Source organism: Sander vitreus, chromosome 5 (genome assembly GCF_031162955.1).
Source record: "Sander vitreus isolate 19-12246 chromosome 5, sanVit1, whole genome shotgun sequence".
NCBI lineage: Eukaryota > Metazoa > Chordata > Actinopteri > Perciformes > Percidae > Sander > Sander vitreus.
The window spans coordinates 35944946-35970515 of NC_135859.1; the positions used below are offsets into that span (position 1 = coordinate 35944946).

The window sequence follows — 25570 nt, forward strand, 5'->3', positions numbered from 1 at the left end:
CGCACAGACAGATTCTGAATGCGCTGTATACATGTCCAAAAAATGCTTCTAAAACCTGAATAATACCAGAATATCCCAAATGATCAATTCAGAAAGTCCTTATTCCGGAAACCTAAACAGAATATGTTGTTTGCATGACCTGTATGAAATTCAGAATACTGTCATATTCTGAATACTATTGGAATATTAGTGCAAGTAAACATACTCAATAAATAATGAAGACATCTTATATACAGGAAAGAGGGACTTGTTTCCGTACCTGGCCAGATCAGCGTTCCTGTCCCTGCACACAGCGGTCTGAGCAGTTTTCTTCTTGTCACCGGTGGTGACGCCTCCAGCGGCCTCCTGAGCTACGGTCTCCACAGGCGGTCCTACACTCACTATCAGACCAGACTGGGCCCACTTGTTGGCCTTCCTCAGGGCAGCAGACGCCTCCTCTGTGATCACTTCACAGCTGCCACTCTAGAAAGGGTTTATCATTTAAAGAGGTAAGGATGGCAGTTGGAATAAAGCTACAGAAATGCAAGTCTTTATATAGACTCGGTCGGCTTTGCTGGGAACGCCCACTGAAACGCCATTTCCGTTCATGCCGTGGGGGAAAACAAACAATTCGAATGAATGAGCGTAGACCTTGTTAGTGGTTGTTTCCTTTGAGGGGGAAGGGATCGTTTTCCCCCACGGCGACTGTGCCCCAAGCCACGCCCCCAGCTACGACGAGTCACCGACCAAATGTATTGTAAGTATAGAGAGCCGAAGCCTCGCCCTTCTACTTCCGGCCAATGGGACCTATCTTTCGAAAAAATATGAACAAGAGTCAATGGAGAGATAATTATTATTTTTTTGATCCTGTTTCAATAGAGCCATGGATTACAAATATGATGTTCGTCAATTTAAAAGATAATTTTTCAGTATAAGACTGTGAAAATACGTAATTAGAAAGACTTCACACTTCAAAGTCTCATGGATGACGTCTCTCTGAAGCTACGATGTCTCTGTGTATCGTACCGGGATGTAACGTTACTCTAATGAGGATCTTGCTTGTTCTTTTGCTTATCTGCTGAAAACACTTCACTGGATAAGACGCATCAGGTACGATAACGTTACATGTGTTGTGGAACAGAGCTAAGCTAGCTAGCTAGCTAGCGAGCAAGTTGAGCATCAAGCTAGGTGACGTAAATTGTGTGAGACGAGAGTTGTACTAAGTGGTCATATAATAAACCTACGGAGACTTTCTTCGGCTGACATGTTTTCTTTTAAATAGACCAACATCATATGTGTAATCCATGGCTCAATTAAAACGGGATCAAAAAAATTATTTGCCTCTCCCGGTTCACTACCGCTCATATTTTTTTCCGAATTAAGGTCCCATGAGGTCCACCGAAGGGCGGGGACTTCGGCTCTCTATTCTGGGTAATGTTTTTTATTTATTTTTTATTTTATAACGCACAATAAGTAATTTTCTGCCGCTAGGGTCTCTGAATCAAAACAATGGATGGAAACACTTTTTATGAGGTCGTGAAGTGGTATGGGGGTTATGGGAGTTGTAGTTTTCGTTGTTTAAACACAATTGCCATTAAAATATATCTGTTCACGGATGAGTTTATCCATTAGAGTTGTATCCACGTTATGTACAGTAATGCTTAGTTAACGTTTATTCATTATTTAGTCATTCTGATAAAATAACTGCAGTTTGCCCACATAATTGCGTAGATTAGCGATATGGTCGGTTTCCCCGACGGATCATTAAAACTTTCTGTTACTGCTTTAGGCATAGTTACCACCCAGCGCTGGAGTTTGTGCTGGCTGGATTTCGACTGCTGCAAGTTAATAATATTGGCTGGCTGCTGGCTAACTGTGGATGTGTCGTGTCCCCGGGCTGTTGTCCGCTCTCATCCCGATTTAAAAAGGTCCAGTGTGTGGGAATGTCTCCGTCTAGCGTTGAGATCATATATGATCTCGCACCACGCAGTTCAAAGTACGTATTACAGCTACGGTAGCCTTCACGCTTCAAAAAGACGGTCTCTTACTCGCCATATATTTTATTATGTTTTAACAACTGTATACTATTATCTCTGTATGGATGATATGATGTATAACAGCTGTATACTACTATCCCTGTATGGATGATATGATGTATAACAGCTGTATACTACTATCCCTGTATGGATATGATGTATAACAGCTGTATACTACTATCTCTGTATAGATGATATGATGTATAACAGCTGTATACTACTATCCCTGTATAGATGATATGATGTATAACAGCTGTATACTACTATCCCTGTATAGATGATATGATGTATAACAGCTGTATACTACTATCCCTGTATGGATGATATGATGTATAACAGCTGTATACTACTATCCCTGAATGGATGATATGATGTATAACAGCTGTATACTACTATCTCTGTATAGATGATATGATGTATAACAGCTGTATACTACTATCCCTGTATAGATGATATGATGTATAACAGCTGTATACTACTATCCCTGTATGGATGATATGATGTATAACAGCTGTATACTACTATCCCTGTATGGATGATATGATGTATAACAGCTGTATACTACTATCCCTGTATGGATGATATGATGTATAACAGCTGTATACTACTATCCCTGTATGGATGATATGATGTATAACAGCTGTATACTACTATCCCTGTATGGATGATATGATGTATAACAGCTGTATACTACTATCCCTGTATGGATGATATGATGTATAACAACTGTATACTACTATCCCTGTATGGATGATATGATGTATAACAGCTGTATACTACTATCCCTGTATGGATGATATGATGTATAACAGCTGTATACTACTATCCCTGAATGGATGATATGATGTATAACAGCTGTATACTACTATCCCTGAATGGATGATATGATGTATAACAGCTGTATACTACTATCCCTGTATGGATGATATGATGTATAACAGCTGTATACTACTATCTCACTAATATCTCTAAGGACTACATGCTCAGTAGCTAGGTAAGGACTACATGAGCTAGCTAGCTGTTTCTCCAACTTCAGTAGTACAAGGCAGGATTAGCTGGGAGACTTCTCCTAAATGAGGGCACACTTCAAACTCTGTGTGAATACCTGCAGATAAGGGACATGGAAGTAGTTCTATACAATTTATTTAGTAGATTAGGGTGAATTAGTGTGTGTTGTAGTAGTGTTTTGCCACTGAGAACGAGCTAGCATGCTAGAAATAACAGATTACTCTGGGTTTGAATATTGTTGGAAACGTTTCGGGATAGTGTAAGTAGACAACATAACAAAATATATAACATAGGTATAGTAAAACTCTGACCTTTGTCATGTCTCTGTCCATCTTTACCACCTTCTCCATGTTCGCACCAGTGCCAAGCCGAAAGGGACGTCCCTCTGAGCTGCTGCATTTCAGAGTGGATGGAAGAACGTTCATGTCAAAGAGACCGAGACTAAGCTTGCTCATGTGAAATAAGAACAAAGCTACTAGGGGCGACCTTACCTGAGAAGCGGTTGTAGAACTTCATGAGACGACTGGTCCTCTCTCTTGTGGATGAAGATTGACAGCTTTCCGTCGACCGCCTCTCCCTCCTCGCCAACGTCCTCAGACTTCAGAGCTCCTTTGGAACTGGTGCGGGACAGACTAGTGTCGGGCTCAGAGGAGCTGGGGGAGAGCAGCGTCTGACACCCTGGTAAAGCGGGAATATTGTAAATATTAATAATTAGCAGGGGAAAGTAACTTATCCAGTCCAATATCATGTTTTGGGCATTTCTATTTTTAATAAAAGAGTTTTTGTTTGCAGGGGCCACCCCCTTCCACACACATTTATTAAAAGGGTAATTTGGGCTTTTTTCAACCTGGACCCTATTGCATTGGTGTCGAAGTGACCAATGTGGACAAAAAGCTTTGAAATTTGTCCAGTATTGAGTAACAATGCTGTAACTGGCAGCCGTTAACCGAGCTGTAGTGTAACCCTACAGGACAGATGTTCAGCATCAGTTTCCGTCCACTGAACGTTCTGTTGTTGCCGCTGACAGACTCAGATTATTATTCTAAGTGTCTGACAACATTATGAAAGGATCCCTACAGAGATAGACCTTTTAGTTAAAGAGTAAGATCCTTTTAGTTTAACATGAGACAGCCCCGAAATCACCATCACCAAACTCCACCAGACTCCATGTAAATAATCAGGACTTTTAGCGTGTATAGAGCCAGCATATCTCCACCAGACTCCATGTAAATAATCAGGACTTTTAGCGTGTATAGAGCCAGCATATCTCCACCAGACTCCATGTAAATAATCAGGACTTTTAGCGTGTATAGAGCCAGCATATCTCCACATGTAAATGGGTGAATTAAGGGTTTATTTCAACCAAACCAGAGTGGTGATTGTTGGAACAGTGGAAAGATGAACTAAGACGGCTTTTGATTAATTGATTAATATTTTTTTTTTTAAATAAAGTGTGTTTTACGATGATAAAAGTTTATTTAAATGGAGTTAATGAGTTTGGCGATGGAGATTTGAAAAGATGCTGGCACTATAAAAGTACAAATTATTTAAATGGGGTCTGCACTTTTAGTGGATGCAAACTGACGGTGTGCTATCAACCATTACATTGCAGCTTGTTTCAACACCGTCTCGCTAAATATTGGACCAATGTCAAAGATTGTTGTTCCCATCACTCACTTGGACACAAAAACATAGGAAAATAGGGTCCAGGTTGAAAAAAGTTACCCTTTAAGTACTCCTGGATAAGAGAGACCAACCTGGTACTACATAGTCTGCCAGCTTGGCTAGCAGCAAGGCAGCAATACGTGAGGCAGGGTCACTAGCATCTTGTTGCTCGGCATCTAGCGTGTTGATAGAGTAGCTCCACGAGGGCAGGGCCACGTTACCACAGTCCTCCACACTCATGAGAGGCAGGGCGGCTCGGCAGAGCTGCAGGATGATAAGTACCAGCTTTGGAGAAGGTCTCTGGTCAAGCAGCAGAGACAAGAGCTTAGAAACACAAGCCGGCTGGCTCAGGATAGCTTTCCCTATGTGGCTCCTGGAATACAAACACAGGAACACATACAAACAGTGTATAAATACACATACATGAGGATATCTTGACATGCATGATGCAAACAAACGTCATACACAAGGCTTTCCCTACAATATAAGGCTTAAGCCCCTGAAACACTAACCCGACGGCCGACCGTCGGCAGAAAAGCCAGTGTGACTGATCAGTTGGCTCCCCGAGGTCCAAAAAGTGCCTCAGAACACACCGAAGAGACGAGACGAGTCTCCATAACAGCAGGTGGCGCTAATCTGTATTGTCGCCCAAAAATGAAAACCGGCAGCTGATTGGACAGATGCATCACGTGGGTCTGGTTTCTCCAGAAAGTCAAAGCCAGACTGTCATGGCGTCTCGTTCAGAATACGATCTCATATTGTCCTAAAATAGTTCACCGAAACGTGTTTCTGGAAACATTTGCAGAGAGAAACAGGCCGTGCAGCTGCTGACTCTGTCTTCATTTCAGATCAACAAAGGTCAGTTTAAAAGATGTTCATCAGATTTTGAGAGGCTCTAGTCACGCTCATCCCACTCGTCATCTCGTCAGTTAGCTCTCACCAATCAGATGGGTCATGGAGTCTGACTGCCCGCCCTCCGACGCAACATGTCAGGTCGGCTAAAATGAAGGCTGACAGCTCCTCGGGCGGACGACGACACGCAACACACCAAAACACACTTGAGTCACTGACCTTGCCAGACTGTCCTACGGCCGATTATCAGCTCGGTGTGTCACTGCTATTAGGTGTAGCATCCAAGCTGTTTTGGGCACCACCTAAGCCGAATGAATGTCACTAAAAGACTTTTTTCCCGATCTAATGATTGTAGTTGGACCTATAGGGCAACTTCTGTCTTTGAGCTTTTTGAGTTATTTATCATGTGTTCCAGCTTTTCCAACGTTTTAGACACAGATATGATGATAATAACGATCCAAAATTATGTGAAAAAGAAATGCAAAACTAGCAAAAAGAGCCACAACACGACGTAAAAACCAACAAAGAGAAAAACCCACTAAGAGACACAAAATGTATTGCTTTTTTATAATTTAACAAACAAATATTTTCTTGATGGACGCCTAAACCCCCCGCCAAATATGCACACCTTAGTCTTTCTCAAAGTTAGGAAAAACACTCTTACATGACGGAAACTTTTACCTGGACAGGTCATTGAGCAGACTGAGCACATCCTGTAAAGCATCGTTGCCGGCGGCCTGATTCCCACAGCACTCCGTAGCTCTGGCCAGGTGATTGGTCAGCAGGCTGGACACCTGCCGAGCCAGACCAGAATGCACTGCATCTGTAGATCCACCTTTAAAAGAGAAACATAATGACCACCTATCATTAGTAGATAACACTAACTAGGGCGGGCAATGAGTATTCTAAAATTCTATCGTCATGTCCTTCCTCCTGCAAGCTTTATTGAGAGAGGACTATGGTGTGTAAATGACATTCTTTTATTAGTTTATTTTGTAATTTGTAGGTATGCATCTCAAAATACATGTTTATATTGAGCTAAATATACAAGTAGTTATGTTTAAGGGAAGTTCTTGTAGTTTGTGAGTGCCTTTTCTTGATGAGCTTCTGAACTTGATGGCTGCTCACACGCAACTCACCTTCCACCTTCTCCCACTCGATGCAGCGGTTAGCCAGCACCTGGAAAGCAGCCCAAGCCATGGTGGCCACCTTCTGCTTTCTGGTCTGCTTCTCGTTGGAGCTGCATTCCCTCTGACCACTTAAACTACACAGGCTGTCCATGAGCTGGACCAGACCGCTCCGAACCAGGCACTGCTCCTCACTCCTACCACAACACAGACAACAGGTAAAGGTACGTGTTAAGGAAAATCTCAGGAGCAGCACAACTCATTTCACATACGTGAAGAAGGTTCAGGAGACCTTGACGAATTACACAGAAGCATTTAATGAACACTCAATTGAGGAGACAATTAAGCAGGCAGTACAGTTTAACCACGATGTGTTATCGTGTCGTGCCTTCCCAGCTCTCTGAAGTTCCCGTCTTCCTGAAGGTGTATTTAAACTCATGCTGGAGGCATTACGGTCAGCTGAACCTTCAATGTAAACAAAGATATTGCAGGCACCTAAAACACAGATGCTAGTGTCTCTCTCTCCCTCTCCCTCTCTCCCCTCCAAAAGGAGACAGTCCTGAAACAAAAGATTCCCTTATCATGCAGCTGTGCCTACGTAGGCTCCCTGAATTTGCAGAGACTAACATAATTACACATGAACAGGTTTGGATATCAGAGACTGGCTGAATATTCTTGTTCCCTGACCTGTGAATGACCTGATGATGTCTAACTTTTCTCTTAGTCTCATCATACCACAACATGGTGTTTCTGGAAAATTGCACCACAGTAGGGCGTCTGAGGATTTAGTGATACGGAGACCAATCAAAAGGAGAGAATGTGAGAGATGAATTCTCTTGCCTGGTGTAGGGGATTGTGCAAAGCAAGCCGATACTGTTGGCACAGGCTATGGGGTAGCGAGCACATAGTGACACTACAGACGTCATGGTCTCCCCAAAGGCCTCCTGCACCTGCTCCACCATCCCACCACAGGTCAGCTCCTCGATCCTGCACAGACGGCACACAAACACTGCTGTACAGAGGAACGCATGCACACTCAAACATTGTTCTAATATCGTATTGTAGTGTGATGACTAATCTCAAGTATAAGGGCTGGGTATTGCCAATAATTCCCCTAACCGATTCAAAAGGTCCCATTTCAACTACATTTCCAATTCAATATCAATCAGGTTGTAAATTGGACAAGCAAGAAGAAACCCTCAAATATTTTTCATAATGCACCAGGTTAATGTTTACATTAAGAACTGACCCCCAAAAAGGCCTTTATTGACAGGACAGCTGAAGAGATGAAAGGAGAGAGAGAGGGGGAATGACATGCAGCAAAGGGCTGCAACTGATTATTTTACCCAGCCCTATGGAGTATATAAATAGAATAAAATGAGTGCGTGCAGAGTAGGGTGGGATCGTTAAGTGTTTATAGCCCCCCGTCCTTACCTTGGGCCACCCTGCAGTACCATAGTGACAGGCCCCACCAGGTGGGTGACGCCTCCGACTCTGACAGCGGCCGTGAGCAGCTCCCTCATATGAACAAGCGCCTGCTTCCGCGTGCTGCCGCGTCTCCAACGCGTCTGCGCAGCAGACAGGAAACTGCTGCTGGACACCTGCAGAAATAACCGGCATTAAAAGATCTCAGTGGCAGACCAGAATTCACCTTCTGATTCTAATTCAGCTATAACAAACAAGTCAATAAAGAAGGCGTGATGTAGGGCTGCGACTGTTGAATATTCCGTCAATTCTTTTCTGGATTACTGGAGGAGTTGTTTGGTCTCTAAAATGTCACAAAATGGTGAAAAATGTGGATCAGTGTTTCCCAAAAAGCCCAACTGAAAGATATTCAATTTTACTGTCACAGAGGAGAGAAGAAACTAGAAAATATTCACATTGGACAAGCTGCAATCAGAATACTTTAACAAACTGATTAATCAATTATCAAATTAGTTGGCAATTAATTCAGTAGTTGACAACTAATCGATTAACCTTTGCAGCTCCAGGGTCCTATCTTACACCCGGCGCAGCGCAAAGCCCCACGCAAGTGTCTTTGCTAGTTTAAGACCGACGCAGTTGTCAGTTTCCCGTCCAGCGCCCACGTCGTTTAAATAGCAAATGCACCTGCTCCCATCTGTGGCCCATGCTGGTCTTACAGGGAGGTGTGTTCAGGTGCATTCTGGGACGTGCTGGTCTTACAGGGAGGTGTGTTCAGGTGCATTCTGGGCGTGCTGGTCTTACAGGGAGGTGTGTTCAGGTGCATTCTGAGAGTATTGCTATCTTGAGGCAGCGGGAAGTGATGGCACCATTGACCAACAAAAACCTGGTCTAAAGTCAATAACGCAGCATTTCATTGTTATTTTAACAGAGCATTAGTAAAATGCTCCTAGGCTCGTGCACAGCACGTGCACACTATGCTTGTTACACACACAGGGACGCACAGCAGCACACACACATGCAGAAGATTACAAATACAAATATTACGGTGCAAATCCTCCATCATAACAGCAATGCTCCAAGGTCCAAACGCGCCTGGCTTTTAAAGGGAATGGGAGATGATCTCTGATTGGTTGATTGCATGTTACGCCCAAAACACACCTGATTAATGAAGACACTAAGGTCAACCCTTTTGAACCGCGCCCGGCGCACGGACCCTTTTTTTCCGTCGTCAAACTAGCAAAAGAGGATTTGGACACGCCCTAAACACACCTGCACCAGGCGCTTCACGCCATGCGCTCTTAGATCGTTAAAATAGGGCCCTGGAGTGATGAGTGCTTACAGCCTGATCAGGTGTCGTTCCGATGAAGGCGAAGAGCTGTCCCAGCAGCACGCTGTACGTCGGTTTGTCCCGGCTGTCCTCGATGGTCAGAGACTGCAGCAGAGTGAATGAGCTGCTGCGGTGACTAGTCGGGTGGTGTCGCCTCCTTAAAGGTAACAAGTAAAAGTTCACTTACATGCTTCTCAAACATTAAAGGTGATGTAGGTAGGATTGTGAAGATCCAGGACTTAGCCAAACATTTTTAACATCGACAACTTCTCAGTCCCTCCCCCCTTTCTGCTAAAGCCCAAAACGGTCTCCTAAGCCCCTCCCCCCACAAGGGACAATTAATGCCTGTGCATGAGGAGTGATTGACACACAGTTAGACACCCCCCCTGACCCAATCGAGGCTGTAGGTGGAGCCAGAGGAGACCTGCTTCATGTAGTTCTACTGGAACATAGGGTCAGTTTCAGCAAATATGACAGAAAGTTACTTTTATAAGTCTTAACTACTGCACCTTTAATTATGTCAAACAAACAACAAATACTGTAGACATACCTTTGGGGCGCGTGTGTAAACTCCAAGTCCTGGTTAGCGATCATCTCCAGGTCAGAGGGTGCCGACATGCTGCGGAGAAAGACTGGCTGCTTCACCATGGGGATCACCGTCTTGGCATCTGACACGGACTTAGAGGCTGGAACAAACAACAAATCAGAAGAATTAGATAAGAATCAAACTCTGTGCCATTTTATCTCCCATCAGTGATGTCTTGGAGTAACTAAAGTGACAACTAATCTCGCAGGAATGGCTCGAAAACTGAAACACTTAGCCTGACACGCCAGACCCACACCAAGATGTTGGGTCTGGGAACTCCCCATTGGCAGGGCTCAATCTGAGGGGCGGGATAAACGGTTGTCTCTCTGCACGCCATAGGATAGCTCTACAACCAACCAGAGCAACGCTAGACGATAGATTACACTTTAAACTCTGAACACATCTTCCTTTTTTTAAGAATGACTTCAGAGCCGTTCTTTGTTCTTTTCTCAAAGAAAAGCTGAACTCCAAGTCTTCCAGAAGGCCGCTGTTCCCAGCAGCAGCAGCCATAAGCCCCGCCCACCCACTCTATACACGATGTGATTGGCCTGACCAGAGTTTGGTTTTTCCGGCTCGCAAGCCAACGGAGAGTTGCTGGACCCCCTGGCTGTAAAAATGAAATGTGCTGCTGCTAGTGTGCGTCTAGATTTCTAGGCTAACAAACACTGTCAGATGAAAATATGTATTCCCAGAGAAAAGGCTTTGATACGGTGTATTTCCAAAAATTCATTAACCCTCAGAGAACAGCCGCGGGAGGTCGTTTACATGATCCTGTTTAAATCAATCGAAAATAAAAACCATATATCTATCTATTGAATGACGCAGCATTTTTTGATACTCGATACTTTGGAGGCAAATTGTTGGTGCCTGTAAAGTATTGAAGTTCAGTGCCCAGCCCTAATCTGAGGACGCATATAAAAGATGTTGTGTACCTGCCCCTGGTGTGCCAGCAGGCGTGGTGGTCAGGCTTCTGTAATGTGGAGCGATGGTAACGTGGAGCAGCAGCTCAGTGCGGTTCATCAGACTCTTCACCAGGGCTTTAGTTTTGGCCAGCGAGGTGCTACTTCTGAGGTGCGTGGCGTTTACCTCCTGAAAGAACTTCTCCCTGTAGGGGCAGAGACATACGTTACAGCACGAACGGACCCATAGAACGTGCTCAGAGTGCTCGAATCGTTTTTAAAATACTCGCCTCAATGCAAGGACAACGTTTTCCAGATCGCTGAAATCGAGTGGGACCTCCTTCAGGGAGCAAAGTAGCTCGAGCTCCTTAATCTTGTTCTGGTACAAAAAGAGAACAATGAATTATGAATATCAAAGCAAATCATGTCCAGGCTGTGAAACAGGTTGCTGTGAGTAATCTGTGTAGTAGCCTGCTTTTAAAAATGTAATCATCGTTTTGCTTGATTTGCTAAACTCTATGATGGATAAGGAACTTTTTTGCTGACTTAAAGGACAATTCCGGCACAAAATGAACCTAGGGGTTAATAACATGTGTACCGAGTCGACTGTTCTCTGGGATATGTTTTCATGCTAATCAAATGCGTCTCTAGCTTGAAACAAGCTAGCGCGAACCGCTGATTAGCTTCTAACGCTAGTAGTCGGGAAGAGGGTAAATCGCTATTTCATACGTCATGCTACCGTGGAGGTGTGGTGATATTTTGAGCCTTGTTAGTGGTGTAGAAATAGAGATTTACCCTCTGCCCCGAAAGGTAGCGTAAGAAGACCGGTTTAAAGCTAGAGACACATTCGGTTAGCATGAAAACGTGTCCCAGAGAACGATCGACTCGGTACACGTGTTATTAACCCCTAGGTTCATTTTGCGCCGGAATTGTCCTTTAAGTAGGGCTTTACGTCAACAAAACTGCAAAAAAAGTATTAAAAAAAAAGGTGCCAAGTGTCGGAGAAAGCAACAAAAATGACAAAAGATTTGACAAACGTCAAAAAAAGCTACATGCAGTAATACAGTCAAAGACATCAGCATGTCAATAAACAATACACGTCTGGCCTTCGATGCGATTATCATTGTCCGGCCTTTAGTGAAAATGAGTTTGACGCCCCTGCTCTAGAGGGAAATGTTAATCGTGTGTGTGGAGCGGGGTACCTCAAAGAAGTGGTAGTCGTGAAAGAAAGGAGTGTTGTTCTCCAGCTTTCCCTGCTGGGCCTCGTCCACCTCATTCTGCCACTTCTGCTCCAGTTCTGCGACACTCTGAAAGCAACCCAGGGATAATTAGACCCAGAGTAAGACTCTTTTTCTAATCTAAGCTCAGATCTGTTCAGCCTCAACCTTATTTTAAGTGATAACCCATTCTGTTGGTTTGAATATAAGGGCGTTTTCACGCCTGTAGTTCGGTAGAGTCGGTGCGAGTCGAGGGTGAAGTTGCAGCATTGTTGCATGTCAGCGTTCAAACCGCACTTTGTGAAACGCACCAGACATTGTAAACAAATGTCACACCGTCAAAACGGTCGCCGGGCTGTTGGACATTATATGCGAGTGAAACTCGGCCACACTTCCGGTCTCACAAATAAAGGAGTAACACCACATTTATGACGTCTTGGGTCTTTTGGTTTTGCTTTGGTATTCTTAATAGTTTAGACGGAGGAGTCACAAAGAGAACAATTCTTCATGTTATGAGTTGTTTGTTTTGTATTTTGTTAACCCTTGTGTTGTCTTCCATTGGACCATGCACTTGGGTGTCTAACTGTTCAGATGCACCAATCAGGGCTGGGGGGGGGGGGGGGTCTAACTGTTCAAATGCACCAATCAGGGCCAGGGGGGGTGTCTAACTGTTCAGATGCACCAATCAGGGCCAGGGGGGGGTGTCTAACTGCGTGTCAATCACTGCTCATGCACACGCATTCATTCTCCCTTGTGGGGGGAGGGGCTTAGGAGACCGTTTTGGGCTTTAGCGGAAAGGGGGGGGGGGGAGGGACTGAGACGATGTCGGTGACAACACAAGGGTTAAAAAATGAAAAATAAAAAACTTGTTAATCCCAGAAACAAAAACAAAAACCCTGACTGTGCAACAGACGCTCACCTGCAGCTGACGCTCCATAGAGTTGATCTTCTTGAAGGTCTCCACCATGATCTTACAGACCAGGTCGTACTCCTCGGCGTGATCCTCGCGGTACTGGTAGTTGACGAGCGACTGCAGGGCGTCCATCAGGCTCAGATGTTTTATGACACACGAAACTATAACCTCCTCCATAACGTCGGGCCTGATCACGTCCCTTAAGGACAAAACAGTTACGCTTAGATGAGGAAACTATACAGTATCACTTTATTTAAAAGGGTTTGCATCACTGTTATCACATCCCTTATCCAATAAACAGAAAACATCTGAACTAAATACAAAAGACTAGGGTGTGTCTTTCTTCCCGTTTGTAAGGATCACAAAAACAATGTAAGCCAGAAAAGATTTATTTCTTTTATTTGGATTTTATTTATTAGTTGTTTTCAAAAGATTGTAAAAGTGCACTACAACAGTCGATCTTATTTGTGTTTATTTTTTAACCCTATTTAAACATTTTAATATAGTTTTTGAAATTTATTTTAGGGGGATTAGAAAAAGTTCAAGGGGAAAAGTATTGAGGGAAATGTCTCAGTTCAAGGTGTTTTCACTGTTGATTTGTTTAACTTGTAATTGTTCCGTTGCTTAAACCTACATTGTGTAATGTTTTGAGTTGATTCTGACCAAAAACCCCTTTGTTCTGTCACAAATATGAGCTCACTCATGTGTCATTACTTCCACCAACTAATCAAAGTATTCTCGTAAGCGTAGAATCTGACATTCAGAATACATACGAGCGACTCGCTCGAACGACGGCCGCCATGTAGCGCCTCCATCTTTAAAATACATTAGCCAAAGAGGGAGGACGTACCTCCGCCTTCCGCCCTCTTACACTCAGTGGCACCGTGACGAATGCCAGGGAGGGAGGGAGGGAGGGAGGGGGAGAATTAAAAAGGACAACGCGACAGGCAAAGCAACAAGACCAAAGTTAATATCGGAGTGGCTAGAACAGCTGCGTGTAAACAGTGGAGATACTAAGAGATCATTTCGGGTTTGGCCACCGTAGCGGTTAAAGGGCTAGAAAGTAATACTCAGTTGGTTGTCGTATACAATTTCAGCGCTAGATGGGAGAAATTCTTACACAATGGAGCTTTAATGTTGCTTCACCTCTCTCTAGTCTTTGGTCTGTTTTGTGTTTCCCTTCGACAGTGAAGTCACGTGCACACCCTCCGTACTGTGACAACGTGACCGGCTTACTTGATGCTAGGACGGAATTGTGGTCGAGCCCTTCCGGACACCTCTCGCAGCCTTCCCATGATGCCTGGAGGGAGGCGGATACGAGGCAAGTCAAAGTAGGTCCCCGGCATGAGGCCCGGGGGCGGGATGAGCACGTCGGAGGGGTAGGTGAACTCCCGGTCCTCCTCGATAGTGAGCGGCAGAGGTGAAGGGCTGGGCGTGAGGGCGGGAGAGATCGCACCGTTGGCTTCCACCTGCCACTGACACCTGCAGAAAAAACAAAGCCTGTCAGCTGGCTGCCAGCGCTTTTTGCGGTGTTCTTTTCCCACTTAAATATTTGATATTACATTTGACAACAAACTGTCAAACACTAACAACAGAGTTTCTGCAGGTTACACCAAGTCAAATTTAAGACTTAACGACCTTTTATCAGAGCATTATGAATGAAATGTAAGACCTAAGTATCGTTAAACATGCACTTCCCCAAAGCTGAAGAATACAATCTGTTTTATGTCTGTGGAACATTTTGTTCAGAGAATGTACACAGATAAAGCACAAAACAACTTTTAGGAACATCATATCCTAGTATTTGTTGCAACTCCTTACTTAACATTTCCCAATCTACCATTTTTTTTAAAAAAACAACATGAGAACGGTCTACATCAACGGACCCTGACTCTGGCCAACAATTCTGAGGACTTCACAGCTGCTTGCTTTTCATTTATGGTGTAGGAAACAAAACGATTAATCCTTCCATTAGAGTCCCTCTGGATGTATGAATTGGTAGATGAATGATGTGTCCTCCACATTTCATGCTAATCTGCGTCTGAAATTTCTCGATTGAGTTCTTTCTACTATTTCACCCCGATATATTTAGTTGAATGTTTGTGTTCAATCCTTGATATAGTGCCGAAATGGTTTATGGTTATGTTATGGTTTGGATGACACCATTCAGTTTTGCTATGTTCAACTACGTGCCACTAAAGAATATGCACCAATTCTTACATTCTACTATATTTATCACAGGGGCAATCAATATCACTGGGAGACATTTTGTTGTATTTGTATTGAGCTGCGTCACCTTTGCAGCAGCTTTGAGCAGAGCAGGTCGTGGCAGGCTTCCTCCTCTCGGGTCACCTCCGGTCCGTTATAAAGAATGCGGAGCATTGAGCAAGCCAGCACGGACAGGCCAAGGGCGAGGTCTGCCAGGAACGGGAGGCCTCCAGAGACATCCTCGGATGACTCCTGAAAACAAAAGTCATCTTCAGAATAAGCTGTTGTTCTTCATGTTCCACACAGACTAATACTAGCGGTGTCACGATTCAAATCCACGATTCGAGCCGACTTTCCGTTTCAAGGTCGCGATTCGATTCAATTCTCTATTTAACAATTTTTTAACAGGGACAGCAATGCCACAAGAAGAGCCGCGAGATAACAGAAGGGTACTTTCTACTACAACAACAACTTAAGTTTCTCAGAGTCCCGTTGGAGCCCACAGACTTAACCTTTGTTGTTTGTTTTCATAACTCACTCTCAGGGAAGGCTAAATGTTGCCACATGGGACTTTCCAGTTCTGTTGTTTCTCGGTTATCTTCGACTGTCAGTGGCTGTGGTGTCTGGAAAAGTGCTAAGCCGCTAAGCTAATGTTACCCTATGTCTTTAGCTGCATGCTACCAGCCGGTAAGCAAACGTTACCCAGTGTCTTTAGCTGCATGCTACCAGTCGGTAAGCAAACGTTACCCAGTGTCTTTAGCTGCATGCTACCAGTCGGTAAGCAAACGTTACCCAGTGTCTTTAGCTGCATGCTACCAGTCGGTAAGCTAACGTTACCCTGTGTCTTTAGCTGCATGCCACCAGCCGGTAAGCTAATGTTACCCTGTGTCTTTAGCTGCATGCCACCAGCCGGTAAGCTAACATTACCCTGTGTCTTTAGCTGCATGCCACCAGCCGGTAAGCTAACGTTACCCTGTGTCTTTAGCTGCATGCCACCAGCCGGTAAGCTAACGTTACCCTGTGTCTTTAGCTGCATGCCACCAGCCGTAAGCTATGCTGCGTCTGTTTTCAGACGTGCGTGTGAGTAGACGGGGCTGGAAAGAGAGAAAAAAATCCTGGGGGAATCGCCGATCCTGCTCTTGATTTTAGTTTGATATCAAAAGCTCATTTCAATTAATTTTCAATATAAAAACTAAATTGTGACACCCCTAGTAGATAGAGATGTTTGGGACGTGCCAGTTCTTCCACTTTTTACCTGAGCTCTGACAGTGCAGGAGAACCCCCACATGGCTTTATCGGGGGTGTTGTGTTCACGTCCACTCCTCATCTCAAAGGAAAACGTCACAGTGTCGCCTTCAACCTGAAATAGGACACAGAAAAATGTAGCTTTTCAAGACTGTATGTGCACCATGTGTGCAGGGTTTTTCCACATTAAGTAGGGATCCACCAATATGGATTTTTTTAGCCTTGGCCGATGACCGATACGGGCTACCGATTGTCTTGAGCCGATATTTGGAGCCGATACTGCTTTTGCTTCCTCAATTTACTTCATAAAAATGTAAACACTGCCACACTGGATTTTTTTTTCAGAATCTGCTCTGCCATTTCTTTAAAAATAATAAACAAAAACACAGATCAGTGCCACTTCTGCAATCATCTTACATTCATATCCCCCAAATTATGTGTGCAATGTGCATCATATGGATGGGTGCACCGCATATGGTTAACTGTGCAAGGGTGAAAGGCTTTCATCAACATCTACAACACAGCCTTGATGAGGCATTGCTTGCTGATATAATAGATATAATCAGGTCATGACAAAATGTCCTTTGTCAACACATTTAAATAATTTAAGAAAACAATAAACCTGAAAAGTAGCCATTGAAATAAAGTGCTTGATTTGTAATTTATGGTGCTGAAAGCCTGCCAGGCTTCCAGCACCAGAACGCCTGCCAGGCTTCCAGCACCAGAACGCCTGCCAGGCTTTCAGCACCAGAACTCTGCTAGTGGGGGAGGGGCAGTGCACGGTCTGCCCGTGAACCGCAGCGTCTCCAGCAACACAGAGCTGCCTGTCGACGCTATCGGCGAACGCAGCAGCCGCGTAAATAAAAACGCAAAATAAAAACAAAACAAAATAAAAACGCAAATATCAGCCCGATATATCGGCCGGCCGATAAAATCGGTCTATCACTAATATTAAGCGTTGGGTCTGGGGGTCTTTCCCCAGGACATTTTAAGTGTCAAATACTTCCATTTCTTGCATTCTGAGACATTTTTTTTTTACACCATTTTTTTGGTGGAAACCACAAAATTCCAACTGTAAAAGGAAAAGGACCAACTGCACCAAAACACGGAAGTGGACAACTTGAAACTGAAAATGAAACGGTCTTATTTTATTACTGATGCCATATAAATGAGAAGGAGGGAAGGGGGGTTGACTGCTGGAAGTCAAAGACGTTTCTGCACTTGTGATTTTCTTTTGGCGCTGGCTAAAACCCTTTTCGGGGGAGCGCCAAAAATGTCTTTATGCTGGAAAAACACTGTGTGTGCTTCTTTTACCTTGACAAGGTCTTTGGGCCAGCCTGTCCCCAAGACACTGCGACTGCCATATCCCAGAGTGTTCCCTCCATACTCGGTTACTTTGCGACTGTTGGTGTTGGGACCAGCGTAGATAACCAGCTGAAACATCAGAGAAAACATTTAGTGTTAAGTATCCCCAACCAGTGCTTTGCAATGCCTGAGAAATAGCACACAATGTTTGTAAGAGCAACAAGCGATGAAGGTAGGGCTTGGCAATATGTTGACATTATATGGACATTGATATACTGTATGAGGGTAGATATCGTCTTACATTTTGGATATCGTAATAAGACACAAGAGTCTTTTCCTGGTTTTAAAGGCTGCAGTACAGTAACGTGATGTTATTTTCTAAACTTACTAAGTGCACAATATATAATTATTTTATCGTCACCGCGATATCAACTGGCACAATAAACCCATCGCGAAAGGCTGCAACATCGTAAAAGACACTCTGAGATATTTTGTGTTAGTTGAAAGAAAATATCAGAGGGAAAGTGCACTTTATAATGTCACTGTTGTTGTTTTTAAGTTGTGCCTTTTATATTCAATTCAATGTTCAACTGTTTAATAAAATAATGTTGGAAATGATTTCCTTGCATTTGTTTAAAGTTCAACAACACATTTGTTGTACTTTAGCAGAATATTCAAAGCAGCAAACGTAAGTACACTTTAATATCTGTTTCTATATCAAGTAATCAAATATTATCGTTATTGCGATATTCAACGTTATTGCATATGGCATATTTTCCTTATAGTGTGCAGCCCTATTTACTAGCTGTTCTGTTATTTGCCTTTGCCCACTTGGTCATTGTATCCACATTATTGGTGATTATTAATCAAAGCTCTCATTGTGTTAATATTTTGTGAAAGCAGCAATAGTCAATCCTACAACATCGCTGCAATATCATAACTAGGGCTGTCAGCGTTAACGATGCGATTAATTAATTAATCGCATGCCGGCATTTATTAATTTATTTTACACTTCACTGGGCTTTGCGTCGTGCCTAACAGCTACTATTTTGACCCTTTGCAGCACCGTTACTTATCATGAAGCTGCCACTTCCTCCTAACACATCCTGCTGCTGCAGGCTGCAGCATGATGGAGAAACACAGCAGCAATGAAATCCTGAATGACGCTTTTTATTTTCCAAAACTCCCGGACGGCTCGCAGACAAGTCGAAACCATATGCACGTTGTGTAAAGCCGAATTCAAATATCACCGAAGCACGTTAAGCTTGAGCTACCAGCTACGGGAGACGGCCGAAAAGGACACCTCACGCGCCGGGAGACGGCCGCGGGGGACGCGCCACAATAACGGGACGGTTGTGATTAGGAAGACTACCGGGACCAGGACTACACGCGGGACGCGATCCCCGCTCGCCTGGGTGAAAGTCCTGTGTTGTTTTTCACAAACTGCCATGAAACTGGGCTGTCTGACCCGTCTCGTTGCCGTCGTGGTAGACAGTAGTTTTCACGGATACACAGCCTGTACCACACGGAGGAAGCAGCCACACTGGAACTGCTGCAAGGTGCTGCAAACACTGTCTCATTAACCGCTGATCACTGGACGTCAGTGAGGAACATTATTTAGGAGTTACTAAACACTATATTGACTCTGGTAAGGATAGGGATTTTTAGTTTTTTAGTTAGGTACTTGGAGGACAGATTCACACATTTTTCTTTTGTTTACAGTAAATAAATAATTACAAATCTTAAAATCCAGTTCATAAAGTCACTTTCTTTGCATTCATTTGATTCCCAATCAAGATCCACTGGTAAGAACGGCTTTCGGTTGTTAATATGGACTTAAAACTGTTCTGAAACGCAAAATAATAGTATTTTAATCATGTGATAAAATATGCGATTAATCGCGATTAACTATAGAAAGTGATTAATCACGATTAAAAAAAATGAATCGTTTGACAGCCCTAATAACAACATATATACATATTTGGTCAAAAATCTTTTGATATTACATTTTTCCATATCCCCTAGCTCTAGATGAAGGCCATGCTCGCATGAGGCGGTACTTAAACTGCAATGGAAAAGAAAAAAGAAGACGGGGCACTGCGGCCGAGCCGAGCCGAGCCGGTACTAGCAGTGGGTAAGCACCATAAGTGTCTGCGAGAGTCAGTACCTTGTCATAGTCGTACTGTGAGGAGCAGCGAGAATCAAAGCGAAGGTACAGGCAGCGGGCTCCTGGGATGTGTACCGTCTCCTTGAACTTGTAATTGTCCCTCACAGGGTGCACCGTCTCTACGGTCTTCCCAGCAGCCCATGGGGCGGGGATCTTCAGCCCAGTCAGGAAACCGGGCTCCTCGCGTTCGTCAAGAATTCTAACAGCAAGGATACAAAACAAAACAACTGAGCTTATGGCAGACAAGATTTTACTAACTCAAATGCAGCAAAGTGATCCAATATATAATCAAAGGGATTCTGGGCGGATTAATTCTTCTTTTCTTCTGGTCATTAAAGTTTTCAGTATCCTTACATTTAGTTACAAGACGTACAACGGCCTGTGATAAATTAACATTTAGAACAACACATCTGCAAGTTAGTTTTTTTTAACATTCTTATAGTGGACCTTCAGAAAACGTACTTGTCATCAGCAGCACATGCCTTCGCCCCCGGCTCTAGAGCGCCACCCACAGGTGGAGGCTCCTCAGTGAAAAGGGGAGACTGAGTCTTTAGTAGCAGGGCAGTCTAGAAGATCAGAGAGTGGAAATAAATACTTTAACGATGACTGCTTTTTCTACTAGCTTCACGACTTTCGTTTTTATCATGAAGGTCAGACACAGTTAAAGATTCAAAAGACAATTAAAGTGCATACAATTGTTCCAATGTAGATTGACTACGAGTACATAATGATACAATATCACTCAGACAATTGCATCAAGCCATGTCACAAAAAAGTCTTTCATTTCACCTAAATCAACTATAAACATCTGAACAAAAGGTGTCACATACTCATTTATTTATGATAATCTACTACACATTATAGTCTCCTCAGTAGTTCAGTTAAATGGCGTGATTAAAGCAGCTCTGGTCTCCATGGCCTAATGCACCTGACCCATTTTGACCACAATCCCTTACATTTTTCTGATTGCAAGTTTATAGAAACTGTTAGCCTCTGCATAATGTACATTTCATGAATAGTTTTTAAATCAATTGTCTGGAAAACGTGTTTTTTTTGAAATGCAAGAATTGCCTTTTGGACCGGCAAGACTCCAACCTGGCTGGTGTAGAGGACCAGCTGCACCAGCTGAGGCATGAGGGCGTCGGCGAGCGTGAGGGTCTGCAGGTTGGGGTGCATCAGAGAGGTCAGCAACACGGGCAGCAGGTGCCCAAGCATAGTGGCCTTTGTTATCTGTTCCAGGCCTTTCAACCTGAAAAAAAACAAAAAAAACCCATTAATGTTAAGGTGTTTATAGTCTCGCATTCCTCCACAGCACTGCAGAGGAGGGTCTGTCTAGTCCACACAGCATTCCTGGATGGGAGAAAAACGTGCTCTGGTTTATTGGCATTTCTTTAAACCAATCACAATCGTCTCGGGTGGTGCTAAGCTCCGGACGGAGCCACGGTGCCTCTGCTAAATAGCCTCAGGAAGGAACTTGTTTTGGTGGAACGTGTACGTTCAAAAGTAGTTTTAGTCGTGCAACAGAAAACTCAGATTGGACAGATAGTCTAGCTAGCTGTCTGGATTTACCCTGCAGAGATCTGAGGAGCAGTTAACCATAGTCCTCAGAAATCCACCAGAGGTTAGAACGCTAACACAAAGAGAGAGGAAGGGGACGGACAGCTGCCGAAAATGAGGGACATCTGGCGGATTTTCTGGCGGCAACGGAGCAATCCCGGAAGTGGAACGTCGTGGATATAAAGTGTTTAGAGCTGCAAGGATTAATCGATTTGTAGAGTTATCATTGGGCCTGTTGGAGTTGGAGCAGGGTTTCCTGCAGCACTTTGCAGTTAAGGCACCGTAGAAGTATATGAGCGATATCCGCCGTGTTACTCAGCATCCTGTTTTCTCCCTTTCATTCCAAAGCACACAGTTGACAACCTGCAGGTGGAGACAGGCTCAGACATAAACGCTGCTGGACTTGTGTCAGTCTGGACTTGTGTCAGTCTGGACTTGTGTCAGTCTGGACTTGTGTCAGTCTCGCAGGCGGTTTCAGGAAAGTGGCTGCGTGTGTCCGACAACGCACCGAACATTAACGGTACAAGCCTACAGCTGTCAGCGGACACGGAGTGCGGAAAGTGTGTCAGATTTGCGCCAGTGTTTGTGTGTGTTTGTCTGTGTGTGTGTGTGTGTGTGTGTGTGTGTGTGTGGTTGTGTGGTTGTGTGCGCGTCTGTGTGTCGGCCCGCCCCCACGAAGCTCCGACCTGCAGAGGAGCAGAAGCTGCACCTTTGCCAAAATGAAGACTATTGATATATAGTGATATATATGAAGACAAAAACTATTTTGGTACAAACTTTACTTGCCATGTGGCAGATAGTCATATAGATAGATTTAATTTATTAATTATATATTATTTAAATTTAATATTTAGTGTTTAATAAATAACTGTTAAATGTAGTACAGAGTCTGTAGCCTATTGCACAAACACTCGAGGAATGCTGCAAACATTTGACAGCCAGTAGGCAATCCCACAACTGTCCAACAGCGTGAAAGACGACATACTAAAGGAGATCAAAGACATATTGTGGATATTTAAAATGTTTTCCAGTTCAAGTGTAAAATAGTCTTTAGAAATAAAAGTGTATTGATCTTTGAAAAGGTGTACCTGCATTATTATTTCCATTATCATTATATTAGATGAAAATGGTCTCAGAACGACAATATTATCGTTTATCGCAATCATTTCTGGGACACTTTATCGTCCAGCTAAATTTGTTATCGTGACAGGCCTAGACGGAAACGCCACTTTTAAGATGCTATTCTGGTTTTTGGGTCAAATGGCCTTTTGAATGGGAGAGCTAGGGGCGCTACGATGCTAGCCTCAAAATATCTATTTATAAACCATCAAGAAGGCTCTACACAACATGAGACTTTGCTCCAAGTATCACCAGGGACTCTACACCTTAACCAAAGCACTGACAACATTGGTTGTGTTCCCAGAGTTTACTAAAAAGAAAGGACAACTCACTTTAGCTGTTGGTTTTTCCCGCTCGCCGCCGTCTTGCCAGTCAAAAAGTGTCGACCTACGAATGCGAATGAACGGACTCCAGAGGAGGAAATGTCATTCTTATATGAGGCTCCTTTTTACAAGGTCAATATTGTGTTTCACTAACGACAAAATAACAAATCATCCAGCATTTATATGGAACTAAGCTTTAGCAGCTTTCCATCTTTACTCTCCTCCCTGTTATGTCGCAGGAAACCGAAAATACAGTAAATCTCAAAAGTGGCGTTTCCGTCCTAAATATAAAGACCCTAGGTTGCAGTTTGGCGAGAGCTACGCTTTAATTAAGCCGCCCTATCCAGGCTGAACAAAGGGTTATTTTCCCACACTGTGAAAAGGAACTTTTTGATGAAAGATGCAGTTTAACGTTCACCTGGTTTCTCTGTCGGCGATGTCGCTGTTAATGAGAGCGGTGGTCACCTGCTGCAGAGTCTCCAGCACTTCATCACATCCCACCAAGATCTTGGTTGCCAGGGACAGGATGCTACATTGCAGCTCCTAAGGACCACAAACACACACAATATTCCCAAACTTTCGTAACACTGATTTCAAGATTTTGAATCATCATCATCTCTTTCATGCAATATGGAAGTTATAAAAACAACTTTTAAGTCTACATATACAGTATTGGCACAATCTGGGCTGTTCATCAGACTGTTGCGCGTCCATCGTTTCATCAGTAACAGTTAGTACATAACCTTTTAGCTCAGGTTGTACTGATTCTAGGGACATGAAGCATTTGAAGATACTCCAAGAAATGACATCACAATAAGCAAAAACACGCAAAATATATGTAGCCAATTTCTAGCACAGAGTTCAAAGGAGCGTTGTTATGAATCCCACTTGGTTTGTTTGTAAGACCCGCCCCTACGCATCAGCCCGATTAGTTGGGGTTAGGCAGACAGGATAGCCGACTGGTCAGGTGATAGGACCTGAACAAATCAGGCTCCGTTATCTCCTGCGAGCATGGACGCCTGGCCAATCGTAGCGCGTGAATGATGTTAAAGGGCGGGTCTTGCCTGGAACTGCAGTGGGTTCCATAACAACGCTTCAAAAACACTGCAACGAGCACAAATTACTTATGCAGCGGCACAAAAAGAACATTCATCTCCCGTTGCTCCGCTTGGTGGGTAGGTCTCACACACACAGACTCCACGTGCACAGAGGTAGGGGAACTTAAAGGGGATGTTTACCTGTACCTTCATTGTTTCCCCTTGTAGGGAGCTGTCGCTATCGTCGTTGTCATCCGGACGGATGAGAACGGTGTTACTGAGCAGGTGGTTCTGAACAGCCATGAGGTAGCGCAGACTGGGTGAGACCACCTGCAGAGAGGGAAGACCAGCACAATCTCACAACACGTGTCATGTAAACAGGGTAGGCCTGTAACAACTATTACATCATTAGCTAAGGTCTTACGGCGTATGGCTGGTAGTTGTTGGTTTTGTTTAGATATGACAAATTGTAATCATGTAAGGGATTATTGGCCGGACTATATATTTTTATTATTTCAATTGTTAGTTATTGGCACTTGACCACATACACCAGAGCTTCTCCAACTCCGGACCAAAGTGCAAGTAAATCCGAAAAAACTCGGAAAAAGAACTTGGCCAGTACCCAAATTGCTCCAAAAGCTGAGCAGGAAAACAGAGAACTCAACTTGAATGTATGTCACTTCAAAGCTAAAAGTGAGTTGATTAAATGTTATTTTGTTATTGCCAATCATTTCAGACCTCTGAACTGGAATAAATGCTGACCAGTGAGTGATATGTTGAAGAAGCTCTCTCTCTCTCTCTCTCTCTCTCTCTCATATATAATAGGTAATAAATAAACAGTTTGAAATTTTCTGAGACAATTAATTGTACAGCAAAATTGGGAATTGTTCTGAAATTGCACTGCAGAGTCATACTGGCACAGTGGAGAGCAGCTTCTGGAAGTCGTCACGGGCAACCGTCTGACATTTGGTGATGACGAGGCAGGATTCCCGGACTACAGTCTTCAGGATACAGTGCAGCAGCTCATCACTCAATCTGTAAAAGAGAGACTTCTATCACTAACTTACTGAAGCCGATCTGTCCGATATGTTGCAAGGACCCTTATCTGAGAGAGGGACCCCCTAAATACATATTTATAACAGTTAGTTGCATATTAAACTGGGCCTACAGTAAAAGGAGGAGTAAACCTCTATATATGGGCGCGTGCTCTACCAACTGAGCCATGGGGGACCCATGCTGTCCTTTTTATTGTGAACAGTGTGATACCTTGTTCGCTAAGCTCAAAGGCTGAGATGGCTGTTGAAACATGTTACATATAAATTAGCCAGCTCTTTACAGAGATGATCTGTAGACATTTGTTTGTTTGTTTGTTTGTTTGTTTGTGCTGCATTTGTATATGCGAGACCGGAAGATGTCCGTTACATTTCCTTGTCTTGTTATCCCATGAGGGACGGGCCAAATGTTTTGGCATGACAGAAATAAAGTAAAACTAACTAACTTACGTTTCTATGACACTGCTCTGTGCGGTTATCAAAGGCCAATGGAAATGATATTAGACCCTACAGTTACAGGACA

The 25570-nt window shown here is 43.6% G+C and overlaps 1 protein-coding gene across 4 annotated transcripts in view; it reads right to left on the reverse strand.

Moving 5' to 3' along the window:
- The window catches only part of hectd4 (HECT domain E3 ubiquitin protein ligase 4), a 99764-nt gene that overhangs the window by 42300 nt on the left and 31894 nt on the right, over nt 1–25570 (reverse strand). For 2 of the 4 annotated variants that reach the window (XM_078251662.1, XM_078251660.1), the window contains exons 16-39: nt 24910–25030; nt 24203–24325; nt 23377–23501; nt 21055–21208; nt 20422–20525; nt 19960–20158; nt 17802–17921; nt 16498–16602; nt 15331–15494; nt 14271–14516; nt 13041–13233; nt 12107–12211; nt 11195–11283; nt 10938–11110; nt 9970–10105; nt 9432–9576; nt 8102–8268; nt 7508–7654; nt 6680–6864; nt 6222–6375; nt 4781–5061; nt 3515–3701; nt 3335–3416; nt 260–462 (exon numbers count right to left, since the gene is read on the reverse strand). In XM_078251662.1, the coding sequence (XP_078107788.1) occupies nt 260–462; nt 3335–3416; nt 3515–3701; nt 4781–5061; nt 6222–6375; nt 6680–6864; nt 7508–7654; nt 8102–8268; nt 9432–9576; nt 9970–10105; nt 10938–11110; nt 11195–11283; nt 12107–12211; nt 13041–13233; nt 14271–14516; nt 15331–15494; nt 16498–16602; nt 17802–17921; nt 19960–20158; nt 20422–20525; nt 21055–21208; nt 23377–23501; nt 24203–24325; nt 24910–25030 (3708 nt within the window). Of the gene's footprint in view, nt 1–259; nt 463–3334; nt 3417–3514; nt 3702–4780; nt 5062–6221; nt 6376–6679; nt 6865–7507; nt 7655–8101; nt 8269–9431; nt 9577–9969; nt 10106–10937; nt 11111–11194; nt 11284–12106; nt 12212–13040; nt 13234–14270; nt 14517–15330; nt 15495–16497; nt 16603–17801; nt 17922–19959; nt 20159–20421; nt 20526–21054; nt 21209–23376; nt 23502–24196; nt 24326–24909; nt 25031–25570 lie in introns of all 4 variants that reach the window. The other 2 variants (XM_078251661.1, XM_078251659.1) reach the window with 1 other exon arrangement.